The sequence below is a fragment of the Acanthopagrus latus genome, chromosome 2 (genome assembly GCF_904848185.1).
Source record: "Acanthopagrus latus isolate v.2019 chromosome 2, fAcaLat1.1, whole genome shotgun sequence".
NCBI lineage: Eukaryota > Metazoa > Chordata > Actinopteri > Spariformes > Sparidae > Acanthopagrus > Acanthopagrus latus.
In genome coordinates this window covers 22,686,447-22,706,370 of record NC_051040.1, presented here as the reverse complement: position 1 = coordinate 22,706,370, position 19,924 = coordinate 22,686,447, and the positions used below count along the sequence as shown (strand labels likewise).

At 41.2% G+C, this 19,924-nt stretch overlaps 1 protein-coding gene across 1 annotated transcript; it reads right to left on the bottom strand.

Moving 5' to 3' along the window:
- Nucleotides 1-8,620: 8,620 nt before the first annotated feature.
- mmp13b (matrix metallopeptidase 13b) lies at nucleotides 8,621-13,542 on the bottom strand. The gene is made up of 11 exons (XM_037075544.1): nucleotides 13,424-13,542; nucleotides 13,163-13,273; nucleotides 12,295-12,422; nucleotides 12,055-12,203; nucleotides 11,780-11,905; nucleotides 11,529-11,684; nucleotides 11,294-11,414; nucleotides 10,361-10,494; nucleotides 10,050-10,209; nucleotides 9,326-9,429; nucleotides 8,621-9,194 (listed from the first exon to the last, which is right to left on the bottom strand). The coding sequence occupies exons 1-11, from the start codon at nucleotides 13,511-13,513 to the stop codon at nucleotides 9,094-9,096; spliced, it is 1,380 nt and encodes a 459-aa protein (XP_036931439.1). The 5' UTR covers nucleotides 13,514-13,542; the 3' UTR covers nucleotides 8,621-9,093.
- Between the last annotated feature and the right edge of the window lie 6,382 nt (nucleotides 13,543-19,924).

Here is a 19,924-nt window from a genome sequence, read left to right as displayed (position 1 = left end):
GCGTCTCTAAGCACAGCACTGACTCATAGCGGGGTGTGTCCCTCTACAGGACAAGAGAAGCGCTTGGATGACAAAGTTTAACACTCGCAGCAGCTTCTTTTTTTCTCTTTTTACAGCTCACTTGCACGTTTTTGTGTAGGGCTTTTTTTTGTAGTCGTTGTTGCTGCATTTACTTGAAAGTGTCTGGATACATAGACGCTGTCATACGGGCACTTGTGGTTTTGAACACTCCTTAAAAAACACATTAAAGTGGGCAGAAACGCCTGGGTTTGGCAGAATATCACGCTACACTGCGCTGGTAACCCGCCAAGGAGGTGGCAGGGAAGGAGACGGGTAGAGAAAGGAGGAAGAGGGAGAGAAAGAAGGGTTTCAGTCACGGCAGCTTACAGATCTCCTGTGTGGCGTCTGGCAGTGAGTGTTTGTCCTGCGAGACGGAGAAAACACTCAGAATACGTCCTCCTTCCTGTGACACATCCTTTAAACTCTGAGACACCCAGAAACCAGCCAAAGTAAGGCTGACTAAACCAAAGGGTTTTTTTTTTTTTCACAGATTGCATCATGGTTGTACGTGCTTGAGAATACAGAGGACCTTCGGCGGGTCTTTAAACAGGCCTAATTCCCTCCAGTTGTGTTTGAGTCTCTTCAAAGTTTATGTGTGAATGCGACTATTCTCTTCAAGTGGGCAGGAGGCAGCCAGAGAGCCCTCTCTGGCTTGACCCCATTGCAGAAAACACTTCCAGATGTTTGTGTTTTTTTTTTTTTTTTTTTGGCCATCTCCTGAAGCGCTGGCACGTTGAGACCAAAGGAACCGGCCATCCATCAGACACAGTCCCTGCTGCGTTCGGTAGCGCGGTGATGAATGTCGCCGTGAAATTGCAGAGACATTCAGGGAATGCATCAGCACAACAAATCAGGTTACAGATCAGAAGTGAGAGGATTTCTTTCACTGCTGTCGCACGGTCGTAGCTCTTCATGTCTGCACGTGAGGTCCAGTCTGTGTCATGATGGTTTCAGGTTCCAGTGCTTTGCTTGCGAGGATGCCACATGACTGAGATTTTAGCAGGGCAAGGACTTGATGAGAAAGATAGTCCGAGTGAAGATCAGGTCATGTGTCTGTTTACATATTCAGTTTGCTCCTAACAATGGCCATCTGTCTGCTCCGGGACACGCAGAGATGTGTTGAAAAGCAGTGCAAATGGGTTGTCCTGCCTTCTCAATGATACATTACAGACTTGCTGGCTGACAACAATGATCCTCTGTACATGTGTCTGCTGCTCTGCTCAAAGAAAACACATGATGAAGCATGATCTATAAAAGAACACCTAACAATGTTTTACTAACCCAGCTGCCAGAATACATGCTAAAAACCATTATCATGTCGAACCTTTACATTTATTCATGTTGCAGCTTCCCTTTTCTTTACATTCAGTTTTTCATTTTTAGTCGGGATAACGTTGTGCTTGTGCTTTGATTAGGTTTAAAACCACTTGGTTAGCGTTGGAAAAAAGATCATGCATTGGCCCCTGAAATAGCTGTCGCCGGAAAAACTGCTGGAAATTGTTTTAAAAATGTGTTTCAGATGTCCGACTTCGTTGCCAGAAACAGGGCTGTAAAAATGTCCCAATGCCTCGTTAAAAACATCCAGGGGTTTCCCGTTCACCAATGTTGAAAATATAAAGATGCGATATGTAAAATTCATACTTAGGATGGATGTCAGATCCTCAGAGTGACCACAAATCGTTGCTATCTATAGCTGCCTTTAGCCAGTTCGCTCAGTTAGCCGTGCAGTTAGCAGGAAGCTAGCACAGAGTTGTAAAACCTCAGCAGATATCTTTGCAACACACTACATGGAAGTCTTTGATGCAGCGTCAAAACCGTTATTCCCTCACATTCTGTTGATCTGTTTTTGGTTTAGTTTTTGAGCATTTTAACCTGAAATAATTACTAATCGTACCTTTTAACACGCAAGTGTGCAATGCCAACGTTTTGTTTCTGGCAACTGGGATGTGTTTACAGACAGTGGGGCTGCACAGACATTTCTGACCGAGCTGGAAATCAATAGAGATCTGAACAGAAGTGTTGACATTTCTTGGACACTGGAAAAACAAACCACGCTGAACTCAAAAAGAAGTGCAGTGACATCTGACTGGGATACAGCTGCCTAACGGTTGAAATAGAATGTTAACTTCCCATGACAGTAAAGAAACGAAGCGTGTTCAGATACGTCCATGGAGGAATGACAGTGTTGGGAGTTTAGTCATGTTTTTTTTTTTTTTGTGGTTTCAGGTAATGTCATCACAGTAATACAGTGCCTTCTCTAAATAACAGTCAGATAGGAAGGGGGACAGTAATCAGGAGAGCAAAGGGCTTTTTTCTGGCTGTTCTGTGAAGATAAAGTTGGCACTCGGTCAATAGAGACCTTGAGTGAGCTGTACGTGCTTTCAGTCAGGTGATGCCTGAAAAAAAAAAAACAGCATTTCTGTGTGTGCCTACGTTTGCGGTGCGATCGCTACTGAACAAACAGCAGATTCACGTTTATGCAAGTTTAAATAGGACTTAATAAGGCTTTACTGCCTCAGCTTTCGCTGAATAAAAGGGGGCTTTATCTACCTGAATTTCTTGTTTCTCCGTTTGTTTCTTTCGAAGCACACCTTCAGTTTAAAGAGCATTTTTAAACCTCATGTTTAATTTCAAAGTTTGAAAACAACTCAATTCGGGTGTGTTTTTTGTGTGGGAAATGTGAGCGATCAAATCATTAGGCAATCACTGGCCTCTCTGCAGAGGTCTGGCTCCGAGACGTAATTACTTCAAAGCAGAGGGAAGCTTTGAACTGTGTATAATTAATTCAGGCAAGCAGAACCAGGGTGTCTTTATTAAGTGCGCTGTTCTTTGCTTGAGCAGCTATCAAACAAATGTAATTTGACCTTCCCTGATAGACCCTCTGGAGGATCAGGCTATCCAAGCAGCTAATTCACTTTGCCTCAACAATGAGGCCGCACCGCTCCCAACTCTGCAAGATTTTACTTTTCACTCCCGCGGCACGCCGGGAAACTCAAGAATGTTTTCTTTCTAGCAGCAACTTCCCGAAAGCTCTTTGTTTGGAGTGTTTATTTACTTGAAGATATCCTACTTCAAGAAGAGTTGAAGCGGATTCTGAAGTTTTCACTGGACAGCAGCGATACTGACGTACTGATGCTCTGAATGCCCCCTGGCTCGTCGTGCCGCCGTGACAATAGAACACCGAGGCACTGTGTCAGCGTCCTGCAGCTCAGCACAGAGGTTTTGTTTTTCACACAAACAAAAGATCAGCTCAACTTGTCACGGGCCACAAAGATTTGCTTGTTTTCCTAAGAGCCACTAAAACTGTTGGAGTTTGTGCCAATGTATGGCATTATTATGCATTTGGTAAATCCTATCAGACTTGGTTTAAACAGTGCAAATCCAGCACGTTCACTGAATTTGACTTTCGTAAAAAAAAAAAAAAACCACGATGCCGCTGCGTAGTTGAAGGCATTCGTTGGGACCCTCTGAGGGGCTTGCAACATGATTAACGACAGAGGGAAGTAGAAAAAATATACATTTCTTCAACCAAAAAATAAATTAAATGAAATTTTTTACTTTAGGTCTCTAAGATTAGATTAACATAGTTTAAAATAGAATCACTATTTCTCACAATCTGAGGACAAATGCATGCAAACTGTGGCAATGGGTTGTGAGTAAACACTGCTTGATGAAAAACAGATTGTGTGCCGCTGCTCTCCAAAAATGCTGCCGCGGCTTTCGAAAATCTCCCCATCAGCAAGAAGTCAAAACATCTCAAGAAGAACAAACAGCGCTTTGAATTGAGCCATTATTTAAAAAAAAGAGCTGACTCAGCGTGTGGACGACCAGCTTATAGGTCACCAGTGGCAGTACAGTAGCAGGCGTATTTAACGCTGATGGCTGTGTTTTGCCTCAGGAGGACCTTGCAGAACAAGTTTGCGTTCGACATGTGCTCATGCAGATTGAGGTCAGGTTTTGCAAAACAAAGACGGAACAATTGTTTGCTGCTGTATTCACATTGCAAATTTACTCTAAGTGGTTAAAACGGCACAAGTCAAGTTCAGATAGTTCAGATACTTCCATGTGTTTTAATTTATTCATTTTTTTTTTTGCTTGTGTTTAACGAAACATACAAAACAATCCTGTAATGTGTCAGATTTAGATGTTACTCAGCCAGACCATGGAACAGATTGGTGATCGTTGTACCGCCATGACATGACGCGGTCTGCATCTTGTTCCTCACAGGAGGTCGGCTTCAGGTTATCCGTTTTGCATCTACAGTGTGCGACGTGAGGTATGTGAGAGAAAAGCATGACTTTGCTTGACAGGGAACAAATCCGGGATCGTATTACTCTCACTGACAAATGGCTTATTTGCATTTTGGCTTACACGGTGGTTTCTGAGTGAAAAGAACATGCTTAATCCCGCGCACAAGGTCAGCAGGGAACACCCTGACATAAATACGTTCATCGACATATTCCCAAACTTTTGTATTGGGGGGAAAAAAAAGGTTATTCAGTTATTTTCATTTTTCAAAACACAAGGGTTTAAAAAACTAAACTAGGTTTGAGTCCTTCGTGCTTCATTCACAGAACAAATGACCATCATATGTCCTGTGAATGAATTGAGGAGTACAGAGAGTCCTGTGTTCTCAACTGAGGCCTCGCCTGTGCTTCCTCACAACATACCAGCTTTAATCTTGTGCAGTGAACACCTTAAGCTTTTGTTTTGGAACATTATAGCCACTCATTCTAAAAGCGCGCTGCCAGCTCTGCTGCTACATCGAAGAGATGAACTCGTTTGATGAATTTATTGGTCACTTTTATGACAAAGCCCTATCTGCCCCGGGGTCACATCTGGTCAGACTGAGCTACTCATGGGTCAACGCAGAGCTTCACTCAGACTTTCTCCACATTCCAGCAGGAAGAAACACAGGCCGCACCTTCTCAGTGAAACACCGGCTGCTTTAAAAAACACTTTGTGGGTTTTTTCTATTCTATGCCGGGAAATCAAAAGAATAACCAGCGATGGCATATAACTAATTACATTTAATGAAATAGTATACTTAAGTAAAACTTTGAGGCACTTGCATATTACTTTAGTCTTTAAATTTGATGCTACTTCACATATTATGTGTACTTTATATACTACATTTGGAGGCAGCTGTTGTACGTTTTAGTCCACTACATGTTTGATCACTTCAGTTACTGGTTATGTTGGAGATCGCATGTTGCATCGGAGCCAACGCCCAAAGTCAACACTAAGTATGCAGTTTAATACTTTCACTTACATCCTACTTATGTTTGTGTATTTTTGTCAAAGTAATATTTCAACACACAATCCTTACTTTGACTCAAGAATGAAATCTGGGTTCCTTTTACAACACTGAGAACAACAGCAGGGGGACAAGAAGGTCAGTATTACACAGAACGAAATGGAAAATAAACATATTCCGATGAGCGCTTTCAAAGAAACAATCATCACTTTAAATGAAGATGAAGCAAGATGAGGATGCTGAACTGCACACTCACTGACATGCATGTTTAGAAATGTGTCCAGTGTGTCAGGGGACAAGAAGTGTAACTAGAACACTGAAAGTGTCCAACACTCAAACATGTAATCCCTCTGTGTTTAAACAACATAGATAAAGGTTTCAGTGCAAAAGCTTTCTTTTCTTTATAACGCTCATAACTACCCCAGAACCATATCTTGGTGCTCAGAATAATCAGCTCAGTGTTGGTGCAGCAAGAGTCTTGCATCACCCTTCTTCTCATATTGATGGTCTGAGGAGGGAGTTTCCCCAGAGGAAAGGGGATATATCCTGAGACTGCCGCCCTTTCTGTCATTCTCCTCCATCTGGTTTCCATCAGGAGCTGCTGGGCTGGACTGCGGAGAGGTTTCCTCAAAGGATACCACCTTTGTTTTAACCTGCATTGCTGCACTGCTTTTTTTTTTTCTTCCTCCGTTGACCTCTTTGAACCATCTCTTCCCTTGCTCCAATGACTCCAGAGTGCTGTAGTACAACAGAGGCAAATAAAAGAGCAACATCAAATATCCCCATAAAACCAAAATTAGAAAAAAAACCAAACAGATTTACTTGAATAAGTGTTCAACATGACATTGAAACAATAAAATGGAAAAATGAGAGGTGGATGAGAAGATAAGGGTTGATTTTCTAGCTTCAGGGGGCTCATTCCATCGTAAGAGCGCTGGTGGCTGAACTGCACCCACCTTCTCTTGAGTCTTGGCTGCAGGATCAGAATCCTCTGCTCACAGGTCAGCGAGTGCTTTGTAACGCAGCACAAAGTTGACCTGGCTGTTCCTGAAACACCAACTCTCCTCAGCCTTACACGTAACCAGCGCAGAGACATTAAAATTCAGGCTTTATGACCTTCTCTTTTTGGCTCTGCTTCAGATCCTCGATGCTGCATTTCGAATGAGCAGAAAGAGTTGGATATGGTAATGACTTCTGACTGGGGCAGGAATATAAGGGAGACTTACACGACCTCTGAATCCACACAGGCTCAGAGTGGCTCAATTTTTGATGTTTCTTAGTTGCACTGCTCTAAAAACGTCATGTCAACACCAAAAGTGGTGCAAACCACCGAGGAGCAGCAGTAAATATTTAGTTAGAGCCTAGTTCATTTTTTCCAAAGGTAGCGAACACACGTCCAAGTATACGAGGGACAAGAGCGATCCTCACACTGAGATAGACAGTTAAAACTTGAACTTTAAATCCAACACCTTTGCTATTTTCTCTGTGAGCGCTTCTCCTGTCTTTGCAGAGTTGGATCGGATCTGCTTTCTCTCAGCCCACTAACGTGTACTCTAAACATGATAAGCATCAAGGTGAAGTTACAGGAAAAGGGAGGATTGTAAAACCATTTAACACAGGCCTGGAGTCAGTTGTGGCAGTATCAGCGGTTCCTGCTGTTTTGCACAGCACAATGAGCTCTCTTGTTCAAATGTTGCCTTTGTCTCTCCTCTCGTTTCTTATTGCCCACTGCAAAAGTACAAATCCTGCTCTAAAACATATGAAGTGGTGATCTAAAGGGAGTGTATCATTACTGACACATGCAAATGATTATAATCCTGATTTAATGATAAAAAAAAGAGGCCCCAGTAAAACGCACATTACTCTCAGATCAACCATCTGTGTTTCTGTTAAAACTGGAGCTTAGACTTTCAAAGGCAACACCGGTGATGAACACACAGGATTTGTGAACCGGTGGTGCAGCCTTCACCGCGCAATACCTCGGAAACGAGCAAATGAGGTGACTGCTTCACTGCACTGTAATTACATCCACATGATTGGGCCTGTGGATTATGCTGCTCGGCTCAAGCTACGCTGTTTTCTAAACCTCGGCAAGAGAGATACTCTACTGACCTTTCAAAACTGGACTGCTCGCAACACACAAATCCTTAATTTCCAGAAAAAAAAAAAAAACAACCCGCATACAAACAAAATCGATGGCTTTGGGTTGTTACAGACGGCCGGGTGAAAGAAGATACTGAGTGTAATGGCTCTTTATTAATATGATTAGTGCTTAGTCTGTTTGATATGTGGTATGTTCAGGTCTAATGTGGCCATTTTTTTCCTCAACATTTGTTGATGCTAATGAAGCGTACACTGATTTTTAAATTTTTTTCCCAACTTGGAGACACTTGATAGCAAAGAGACTTCACACGACACAGAGGACTGTTGTGATGATGTTGCAGAAATCTTATGTATCAGATATATCTTTCTGTTTATTGCATAATCTGTCTCAGTACTGGCAGGTCTCTGGTCAAAGTGAAACCTTTGTGCACTCAATTGGTTGGTAGCAGTGCCCTCTAGTGGATAAGGGGTTAAGTACATGTTCAATACTGCTATTATGTTATTCAGCGACTCACTTTGATCTGAGGAGTTTGTTGAATATTTGTGCTATAGATGAATAATAACTCCTCAGCACTAGTCTATTATACCATACATTTTTTTGGACATCATTCTAAGCTGATGTAACTTCTCAACCATATGTGCTACATGACAGCTGCTAGATGAGAGAACGCTGTTAAAGACCACCCTTCGCCTCCCGTTTCAACAGACACAACTGTGTAATTTTAGTGACCGTTAGTTTTTCAGCCGTCTGTGTGGCAGCAAAACCGGATATTTTTAATGAGACGCCAAAACAGATTTTATGATATTTTCCTAACCATAACCAAGTGATTCTTGTGCCTAAACCTAACCAGACCATGAGCACTTTGTTGTCACAGCATAAATGTTTAAAATCTAAATGTACAGCTGAAACAAATGCAAAGGTAGTCGTGGTTTGTAGATATGTACACTGCCAACATTAATTCTGCCGATTAAGTGTGTCCGTTCAGTGTACAAAACATGGCGTCTTCTCTTCACTATTAATATATCATGACTTTCTGATCCCCCCTCCCCGCACACATGTGGTGCCCTTTTCATTGGTCTGCAATGTTGAGGATGAAACTTGAAATGCAATCTCGAATGCTGGAATTCCCTCAAGTTGTCACTAAATAGAACAACATTATATTATATTGAGCCCTTTAACAGCAAGATCATCACACCAGCTTTGATTTCTTTGCTTTTTATTGTAATTCACAAAACTTACAAAAATGGAAGGACAAACACAGAATATATTAAACCTCTAAGCTCTTCAGGTGAAACACCAAAGTTAGTGAGACAAATAGTCAAATAATGAGACCGACAGGACACTTAACCTGCTAAGAATCTTGCGGCCAGCGGTGAAACTTGAAGTACAAATATAAAGATGTAAAATAAATAGAGATAATCTAAGGAAATATATTTCTGAGGAATTTTCCAGCATCCTGTGTCTGACAAATCACAAGACCTACGGGTGTCCAGCACAAGTAAATATAAAAAAAAAAAAAAACCTGTTACAACTCAACTCTACTCGTCTGCTTGTCTCCAGTTCCCTGCTCACTCAGTGACCTGCATCTCCATATGTCTCATGTCCTACATGCATGTTTGTGCATATTCTGTGGATGTTGCAAAGCTGTTGCCGACAGTTGCGGGCTCCCCCCTCAGCAGTTGAGAATGGAGTTGGTCCTCATGATGCGAATGACCTTCCTCGAGCTGTAACTGTACTCGTACTGCATTTGTTCGTGGAAGAAATACAAGTATCCTGAAAGAAAACAGAGCGAGATAACAGTTAGGGGAACAGTCTGGTGGAGGTGCTGGGAAAATTATCCTAGCTTTCAACACTCAAACTACACTGAAAACACTGAAAATGTGCTATTTTAGGCTTCACAATACCATAGTGATAGGCAGCAGCGTCAATTTCGTCATCCATCCCTGGGAAGTCGTCCTCAATGGATCGTGGGTAGCCAGTATCCATGGTGCTTGTTGCTTCATCATAGCTGTGTGCAAAAAAGAAAAAAATAAAACAACAAAAAAAGCAAAACAATGTTGATGAAATACACAATTACATACAAGAATGCCTCAAGAGTTCCACAATAATCAGTTTTTTGCACTCTAAAACTTACTAAACTGAGACATGTAATACTTTCTGCATTTAATTTAGTTTATTTTTATTTCTAGCAGGAAAAAACAATAACAGAGAAATGAAAAACCATTGCCAGCTGTGTGTCTGCAGTAAAAAAAAAAGCAGTAAAAACTGCTTTTTACTACAGTGAGGACAAAGGCAATAAAAGTATGAATAGTACAAGCAAATGATAAAAGTTAACAAGCTTAACCAGGCATTTTCCATATATATAGACTCAGAAATACCAATTTAGAAGAGAAATCCCCAATAAGAATACAGCATTAAGCAGCAATAAAAAAGTACACAGGTTATAAATGTACGTAGATAAATAACACAGACATTCAGGTTGATTCAGGCCGCAACATTAGAAATAATTATTTTAATTCAGGAAATATCTGTGTAAATGTTTCAACTGTTAAAGAGAGGCAGAGTTTCTGAAGTGATGTGGGATTTCCATATTTTACAACAAACATAAGCGGATCGTTCACCACGTACCTCCAGTAGTCCTCATCAGTAAAGAGCAGAGTCTTCCCAGTGTCCCTGATGTGCACAGCAGCATCTATCTTCCTGATTTTCTTGGGAAGTCCAAGTTTGTGGATGTACTTCGGATAACCATCCACAAGGCTGTAACCGTTCAAAGCCCACATTTGGATCCCTGTGGAAACACAGAGCACAGTTTGCATCTAGTGTCTAAGAAACATCAAAAAACATCAGTGAGTATATATATATATATATAAAAAAAAATATATATATATATATATATATATATATATATATATATATATATACATATATATAAAACCTACCACTGAAAATGATGACGAGATCCTTCTCTGAGTTCTCGTATGCTGCATCCACCTTGTTGGGGATGGAGGGCCAGGTTGACTTGATCAGTGTCTGCTCAGGCTCGGGCATCTGAGGATGGAGACGCCAGTAGAATCTGCAACAAAGTGCGATATATAGATGAAGAAACGTATCACAATGAAGGAGGTATCCTCATTTACAATGGTGTTGAGATGTTAAAAAAAAAAAAAAAAAAAAAGTTTAACTAGTAAAAACTAAAAGTGTAAAGGTGCAATATTTAAGAAATGGCCACCTTCAAAATTGATATTCAATACAAACAGGGAGGCAGCTAAATCCCCAGAGTAACTGCTAACTGCTGCTAACTGCAGCTAGTTAGCTCAGTTAGCCATGCAGCTAGTGGTTCAGACTTGGAGCTCAGGGACCAGGGGAGTGTTATTGTTGATACTGCATGCTAACATCAGTAGATATCACTGCAACAACATCACCAACGTCACCATGATCGTGTCAAAACTGCTATTTTTTTATTATGTTGATAATTTTTCTTATTTTAATGCATTCAACAACAATTTTAGATTAATTTATATTATATATTGCCCCTTTAAAACACACAAGAATAAACATGCATTGTTGTAAATAAATAAAAAAAACAATGAAGTATAAAATAGAAAATTGATCAATAAATACAAGAGTAAGAAATTGATAGATTACACTATGGATAAATGCATCACAGCAACCCTCACCCTAACCCTATATTCTGAGAGTTATTATTTGAGTTTATATGTTAAAATATACTATGATACAATGTCAATACAACATTGTTATTGTCACAGAATAATCAGCTCTTCCCTCAGTCGCCCTCTGCTGGTTAAAGTCACCAGTGCAGCTCGTGGTGATCAAGCTGTAGACTTCATGTTTAACCAGCCTTCTTACTGTACCTGTCTTTGAAGATGATGGTTTCCCCTCTGAGCTCTGTGACGGCATCAAAAGTCAACATGGGGTCACATTTGTTTGGCGCATCAGGTTTGGGCTTCACTTTCCTTGAGTTCGGGTTTGGGCCTGTGATTGAACATCTGACATTAATGTACTGTTCACATAGTATTTCCATCAATATGCTGTTTTGTGCCATAAAAAAAAACAAAAAAACAAAACACAGATTGTGTATTCTCCCACCGTAGAGTGCTTGAATGCCTTCGATGTCGTCCTCGGCCAGCGGGAAGCCTCTAGCGTACGAGTAGACGGGGTACATCAGGGCGCCGGCGTCTGTGGAATGGCCCATGCCGAGAGCGTGGCCCAACTCGTGGGCCGCCACTATAAACAAGTTGTATGCTGGAGAGAAAAGATGCTCAGTCAAAACACTGCTCGGATGAATCATTAGGATGCAGTTCATTGTATTCTGTTGAACGTTTGAGCATGACTGGTACTTGATGAATCTTTGCTCCAGTGTTCGTCCTCGTCAAAGTGAGTGTCTCCTCCAATGCCTTGGCCGGGGGGGTAGGCGTGAGCCAGCAATCCATTAGGCCCGTCAAAAGGGTTGTAGTCTCCGTGCTCTGCAGAGTAAAGGACAGACAAGTTAGAAATACTCTGAGCAGGATGTGCACTTGCATAGTATATTTGCTGTAAAGCCAAGCAGCTGCGGTGTAGGAAAAAACTATTTTCAGAGGTTGCGCGATGGGATCAGGATGGACACTCGTCGCACCTTTTGAGCCGAAGCTGATCATGATGTCAGCGTTGCCCCGGTACAACTTCTTGAAGGTCAGAGGGGTGACGTCGGCCCAGACATTGAGTGCGTTGCGGATGGCTCTGTCCACGTCAGACTTCTGCAGATCTGGTGTATAATTCACTATTCTGAAACATCAGGGAGGAGAAGCGATTTCAGTGTTCGCTCTCTGAACAGTTCATCTTGCATTATATTCACAAGTGCCTTTAGAATGCATACCTGAACGTGACATTGTTATTTGACCATTTGAGATGTCGTGGGAAGTGGTTGTACTCCCCGATGTCCGGGACGCCACATCTGGCCTGCTTCATCACCTCCAGAGTGTTGTCATCCAGATTTCCTGTCACCTACAGAGGCAGAGGAGGTGGATGGAAAATATTACACAGGTACAGTCAACAACAGGATGTTACTCTTCCTGTGTGGTGGTCTTGAATGTTAACACTTTGACTCTTTAACATACATTTTTCTTACATTTTGTCTCTGCATATTTTCAATTTGTTAAATGCTTTATTTAAAAGCACAGCAAGTAATTTCTACTCTTTCTTTACTCTTGCTGTCTGTTGTTCACGGACAAGGTGATGTATTAAAGTTGTAATCACGTCATGTTTAGTCTCTGTCCTGGACTTCCTTGTTCACTGTGTGACTGCGTCAGAAGTTACAATGACAGGCAACCAAATGATGCACAGGTTTACAGGTTTGTTTAAACACTGCTGGAAACATTTAGGATAATGTGAATGAACAACTCAACAAAGTAAATAAGAGAAGTTCTGGTCGTTTTGGGAAATGTTACATTTCGAATCTTGACATTTTCATTATTTGTTTGCTGCTTAAAATGACCTGTCTGTCCTGCACTGTGCTCAACAAGGCAAGCTCCTAACTAAGTTACGTCAAAGCAATAAAGGCAACTTGCTGTGTAACTTCTTTCCTACAAGTCACTTCTGATGTAAACCAAAAATCTACGATCAAGGTCACTATTCTCACTTGAACTGAGAATGATTAAGAGATCGAATTAAAATTTACAAGAGCACCAAAAGCCTTCTTCATTTGTATCAGCAGAATGAATAAACTACTTAGCAGGTCTGCTCGCCTTGAGGTTGAAGAATCTCTGCATGTCCTTGATCTTCTCTTGAAGGGCATCTGCCATCCTCTGTCTTCCCTGGAGACCGGCCGGGAGGCCATAGAAGCGCCGGAGGTACTTCTGCTCATTGAAAGAGAACAACAGCTGAATGGCAGTCATCACAATATGACAAAATAGCCACAGACTACTCCGTTCTGACACCATGTAACAGTCACTTGAGGCCGGAGTCAAGGACTAAATCATGTCTGAATGAGGGACGTCAGATCTTACCTCAGCTAAAAGCCAGTTGTCGTTGTCCCCTGACTTCACAGGCAGCGCAAAGGAGTGAGCGACCAGCGCCAGCAGCAGCAGAGCTATCATTGTTGTTGTCTCTGTGTTGTCCTAACCAGTCATTGGGGTCACAGAGCTCTGCGGGGTATTTATACTGTTTGAGTCCACTTTTTTTTTTTTTTCAAAGGTCCCAAGTGAATCATGTAAAAGCACCTCGCCACTTCCTCCTCTGTCTGTTGGGAATGTGCTTGTACAGTGACTGTGGTTTGGGTGCACTCCTTTGAACCCACCTAAAGTGCTGCAATAAAACATATCCCATTTCCCATAATTTCGCCATGACTTAGGGAGTATGCCGATAGATTCCCCGAAAATGCTTATGAGGCAAAATGATGCACTTTTCTTTCTTTCATCCTTGAAACGCAGGAACCAACACGTCTTATCTTTTGCTTGTCGGCAGATTTAGAGGAGATGACCTTTTGGGAGAGGTTACTCTGGGTTTTCCTCAGATAAGGATGTCACAGCACAAGTTATTACCTATTATCTGTATCTTGACCAGTTGGAAAAAAATAAAAAAAGTAAATGCGCTACTATAAAAAGTAGGGAATTTCGGGAATTCTTTCATGCTGCAGCGGGTCTCATGATAGTCTGCGTCTTGTTATTTTTAGTCGAAGACGTCTAGGAATATGTGACTAACAAACACACGTCAAATTCAACCAATAAATACAAATAGATGATTGAATAAATGATGAAGCATTGTCATTTAAACTTGAAACATGTAGAGTTATAACTTTATCTAACACAAAGTGAGCACTCTCATACTGACCTTCAAACAAATGTCCTGCATGTGTTTCATAATTGACAACAGCTTGCTCTAATTTATGTGTTTCCCCGACATTGCTCCTTACAGTGGTGTGTGATTCAGAGTCAGCAGGATTACACAGAACATCGATGACTAATCTAATGTGTAAATGACCCCGGTGTTGTCAGTTATGGCAATCTGTTTTCTGTCAAAGTTTTGATCACAGTGTAGAAACCCTGGTGACGCACTGCAAACACAATTAAATATCGCACAGCTTACATACATAGAAACACAGAGAAAACAAATACACCAGATGGCTGTTTGATCAGTAACAGAACATTTCAGTCGTTTAAGGGATACATTTCAAGCTGTAGGTTTGACCCAGCCCAGTCGCCACAACACAACGTTGGCACTTACTGCTTCTTCAGACTAATTTGTATGTGGCATAGGCTATGTACCATACTGACATATGTAGAAACCATGCCATGTATTTTTCACAGGGAAGTCGGACCATCTCCAGCTGTGTTTGTGGCAATCAAAAGAGGCATTTTAAGCAAAGTCGTGTTGTTTTCCTCCTCCTAACAAAGTTTCATTTGCGCCTAAATCTAACCAGAGAGTGAGCACAGTGCTGTGACAAGAGGGAAATACAAATGTCCACCTAAACAAATGTAAAGTTGCAACATTAAGAGACGTACAGCTTGAGCTTGTCTGTGGTTTTACAGAAACATATTAAGCTAATGTTTACTCTGGCAGTTGGGTTAGCATGAAGCATCTCAACAACCTTGGCTGACTGATTTTTCTTTGAGCACCACCATGAGATTGACATTTTTGGCTTTTTACACAATATCTGTGCACATTATTGGATTGGAATGCCATGAAATTTAGTGCATCAATCTGTGGAACCCCCAGGATAAATCCCAGCAACTCTGTTGATCCCTTAACTTTTGAGTTGGCGCCAACGGCAGGTCTTCACTCATCCAGAGAAATACTTCTGATCTGTGCCCAAACAATGAATCCTACTTAATGTATTCATTCCTTAACTATCCAGTTTTTTGCCATCACTGAATAACAATACAAATTTGTCCAACGCTTTTATTCACAACCAAGAAGCTGAAATATCGAGGACATTCCCATCAACCCCAGCTGTATGTTGTGTTTACTGCTAGCTATCAAGTACGGTAAGCATACTAACTTGTTCAACTAAGATGGTGAGCATGAGGAGCATAATACCTCCTGAACGTCAGCATCTTATCGGTTCCGTGTAAGCACATTAGCATGATGATATTAGCACATCTTGACCTACTGCTGTGCATCAGAAAAGTCCTTTAAAGCCGCTATCCTGGCTGTAGACTGCTTAGACTGGGAAGGGTTTAGGTCTCATACGCAAGGTTGAAGGAGCTTGTTTTTATGGTTAACAACAACAACGCTTCTCACAGAAAGTGATAGAAATGATTTTACATTATTTTCATAGAAAAAGACTCTGATTTAAACTTCTGTCTGGCACTGCAGTAGTGATGATGTCAGATGGCGTCTGGCTATGAAAGACAATAAAAGCACTGTTGTACCTACCAGGAAATGACAATTGAAAAATAAACCTGTAAAAGTATCGGGAAGGCCTCTGGAGTCAGGGCAGGTAGCAACACGCTGCTTTTTACTGCTTCCACTGTCAGTGCGAGACAACAGAGGTATATAATTATTTCCTCCTGCCACAACAATGGAATTCCTTAACCTCTACATGGGAGAGAAGACCACAAGAATTCAAATGTTTGTAAGAGTTTACACTTTTTAAAATCAGTTCATTCAAAAAATTGCCGTGTTTACCATGTGATCAATTCACTTCTGGACAGAAAAAAACAAAACAAAAAACTTTATGAGTGAGTCAGGCATTCAAAGAAGTCTGCACAGCTTAAAGTGCTGGACTGGCAGCCATCAGGAGATGTCCAACAATCCCCGTCATTGTCAACATACTTTTGGGAAATGTCCTTTAATGACAATGTTTTTCTAAGTATGAGACAGTACGTCAAGTCTTGCAGTCAGGCCGCTGCGCTGTCAGAGCAAACCAAACCTCACATACAGATTACAAACAGCTGGCGTCACAGCTGGAGCAGTAGCTCTAGTGGCAGTGCCTTGTGAGACTTCAAGTTAAATTCTGATGCTTTTAATACATTTCTCAAAAAAAAAAGATTCAAAGTATGGTAATTATTATACCATGAGAGTAAATACGCAGATCACGGAATAAATTAGTGTTCGCCTGTATCCTGTTAGTGATATCATGTGTGATGTGTAACAAACACTGCATCCAAGCACCTCAGCATCCTGTGGAGACAAATATTTTTGGAGTCGCATCACTGTTTAGACGGTGGCTAACTGAGTGCTCCTGACTCATTCCAGGGGAAGTTGGCGGCAAAGGGGGATTTTTGCTGTTATTTTAAAATGTCACTGATATACACACTGAACACACACAAAAATATTGAAGCACACAGACTGTGTTGATTTGTGTTGTGAGCCTCCGGTGGCATTCTGTCGAGTTGTGAAAAAAAAAAATGGGGCCCTGTGACCTGTATTATGGCGGCAGGTCTGAGGACTCAAACCTATAAAGCACACAAATGGCACACTGGATGGTATACTCAATGATATCCCTGTTACAGAGATAAGAAAATAATTTCAGGTGTTGTCGTAGACAACATTGTCATCTTGTTTGTCATTGTTTTTTCTCAATAAGAGATGCTCTTTCTTGTCTCAGAGGGACAATAAGTCTTCAGCCACGTTAGCAGTCCCACGACGCTGTGATTCTCATGCCACAGCAGAAACGTCTTTTGTCAGATGGTGATTGTTACCACTTGTGCAGTAAAAACTTTAAAAATGATTGCCTGACAAAGGAAATGGGGGAAAAGGTTTTTTATCCTCTCCAGCAGTGAGGGATTTTGTACGTTTTGGGCTCAGTAACATCCTCTAACATCCTTTCATATAAAGAGACAAATCCTGAGACAGACGCCATGAGCCGCTGTTTGGATTGTGACAAATGAAACATTAAATGAGGGTCACTACTTCATCTGCTTGCACCTGTCTCTGTGACACAAACGAAGAAGTGGTTGATGCCACTGGGCTTCAGGTCAGTTGCAGGCTTTTTGGTTGCATGACTTTGTTTTTTGTCTTCATTCCCTGTTCAGACCCTTTTTGCTCCTCTTCAGAATAAATCAACACTTTTGTTGTTGCATTTTTTTATCATTTCAGTGCTTGGAATTCAGCTGGCTGGAGGTGGAAGGTACAAGTCCGCTTGGCTTCCAAGCCACTGACCATAGCTGGAGACTCTATTTCAACATTTGTAAGCGCCACACCACTGGATACTTTAAGGACACCTTAGGACAATTTCTAGCTGTATTTCTGGTGACAGAACAGAGTGGTTTTACTGAGACATCGTGACATGTCCAGAATGCTTTGTGTTGACCAGACCAGATATTTATAGTCAAAACATGATCTTTTCCAAACCCTATCCACGGGGTTTTTGTACCTAAATCTAACCAGACCACAAGGACAGCGTTGTCCAAACATAAATCCGTGGTTTGCAAAAACCTACATTGCGAACATTTACTCTGAATTGGTGTCTTGGATTACTTGACACTCAGCATGTCAGTGAAATTCACTTGTTAAATGTCACTATCATACAGCTTCTTCATTATATTTTGGCATGGAACTGTGAATAAGGTTGATCAGGGAATAAGAGGTGTGACCGAGGGGAGGGTGGATCATGCCCAAAGTCACCATACCACTAATATGAAGTTTTGGTTTGACTGTAGCATCAGTAGGATACAGAAAAAAAATAACTGGATCCCACTACATGTTAGATCACATCCTGGGAATATTAATAGTTCTCTCATATTTGCATCTCCCAACAGACCTTTTCAGTTCAGATTGTTCATTACTGTGAATAGCCTATTAATAGCACACTCAATTTAAAATACTGTTACTGGTATAGATATTTATGATCCTGGTTCTCATATTACTTGGTATCTGACTGAGACTAAATTCAATGAAATCAGCCACCCTGCTGTGGTTGAGGATAGCTGATGCATGAGGTGCTCCAAAAGGACAGGCCCAGCGTGATAAACAGTTCCATGAAAGCAGAGGACTCATTCTTACCTGGAACTACAGTACGCGGTAGTGTGTCACATAAGATGATGGTTTTAGTTTCACTCTGATGTGTCCAGCGTTTCATCGTGTAAATCAGCAATTAATTGTTGTATTTGAAATTCTGACCCCAAAAATGTTTTAAAATATCTTGAAACATTTCAGCATCACAACATTTTACAGTTCTACATTTTTTTTTTTTTAGAAGTTTTGACAGTATTTCATTACCCATTGCTTAATAAATCATTTGCCTTAATTTCTCTAGCAGTAAGTCACAAACTGTGTCTGATGCTTTCAGTCAGTGAGTTTACTGAATATGTGGATGGCCATGGTCTGAGTGAGAGCCTGTACATTTATTTAGCTGTGCCTAAATGTATCAGACTCTAGAATTGGATTTATATGTGTATGTCCTGTATAGTAATAAAACAATACACCTGGATTTGTGGAGCTGTAATTACCCTTTTCTCCTTCTGATCCAGCTCCAAAATCATGATGAAATCATGGTGAAATTTGACCGTTTTATATTTTTGAATGTGTAATGTGTGCCTGCAGCAGCATTACACAAGCTTCATAACAGAAGTCCTCAACGTGAAGCATTGCTAGCAGGATATGGATGTGTAGTGTTGCTTTTCACAGTTAGGGAGCATGTTCACTTCATGCACCTGGAAGAGTTACGTTCAAATGATTCAGCAAAATGAACTCCAGCATCATCTTCTGCCCTCACAAAAAAAAAAAAAAAAGCCAGGTGTTTGACATTTGAGACTGCTTCGTGTCTAACAATAGACTGTATTCACATGGTGCCCATTCTACACTGATGTTATAGTCGGGCGGGGATAATGTTACGCTGCTGTGTTCCAGGTTGCAAGTGGTGTCCTATCTTATACATTATTATCACAAGCACAGACCTATAAACAATACACCAAAGCCTGACATACCGCATGACACATTTGTTGGCGACAGCCCGGGGAAATGCAACAGTATTAAGCACCTTGTAGCATAAATCTGTTTGGACAAAAGCATCTGCCAAGTGAATATAATGTAATATAATGACAACTCAGTGAGCCACAACATGAACCAGCTGCAGCCCTCGGTAAAGAGCGGATTTAGATTACACAGCAGACTAACAAATCATACAGTACTCTATTGAAGCTGTAATTTCATCTTCACAGCTCACAATAAAATACATTAAAAGGACTTAACTTAAAATGCTGAGCATCTCCAATTACTGAGCAACAGCTAGGATTCAAACCACAGTGACCTCTGTGGTTTAAGGTCAGGCTTATTCAGCGAAATGTAGAAATGTCATGTACTGATGAGACACCAGACGAGGGCAGCAGAGACCGGAGCAGCAGACTGACAGCTCTTGTCCCTCTGGTCCTCTGTGCACCACCCCAGATGTTACCAATGGATGGTGTTTGGATGGATGTTACGAATGGAGGGCTCCAAACAATATCATGTAGTCATCACTGAGGAGTGTGTAGTCATGTTACTGCTGTGAAAGTGCTATATCCATAATATTATCCTATACACACACACACACACACACACACACACACACACACACACATTTGCAC

Excerpts from the sequence above, each read along its gene's own strand:
- mmp13b (XM_037075544.1), bottom strand. The coding sequence starts at position 13,513 with ATGATAGCTCTGCTGCTGCTGGCGCTGGTCGCTCACTCCTTTGCGCTG. Across the intron at positions 13,274-13,423 it reads ACAACTGGCTTTTAGCTGAG|AAGTACCTCCGGCGCTTCTA; the intron begins GTAAGATCTGAC and ends TTCAATGAGCAG. Across the intron at positions 11,906-12,054 it reads GATCAGCTTCGGCTCAAAAG|AGCACGGAGACTACAACCCT; the intron begins GTGCGACGAGTG and ends TTTACTCTGCAG.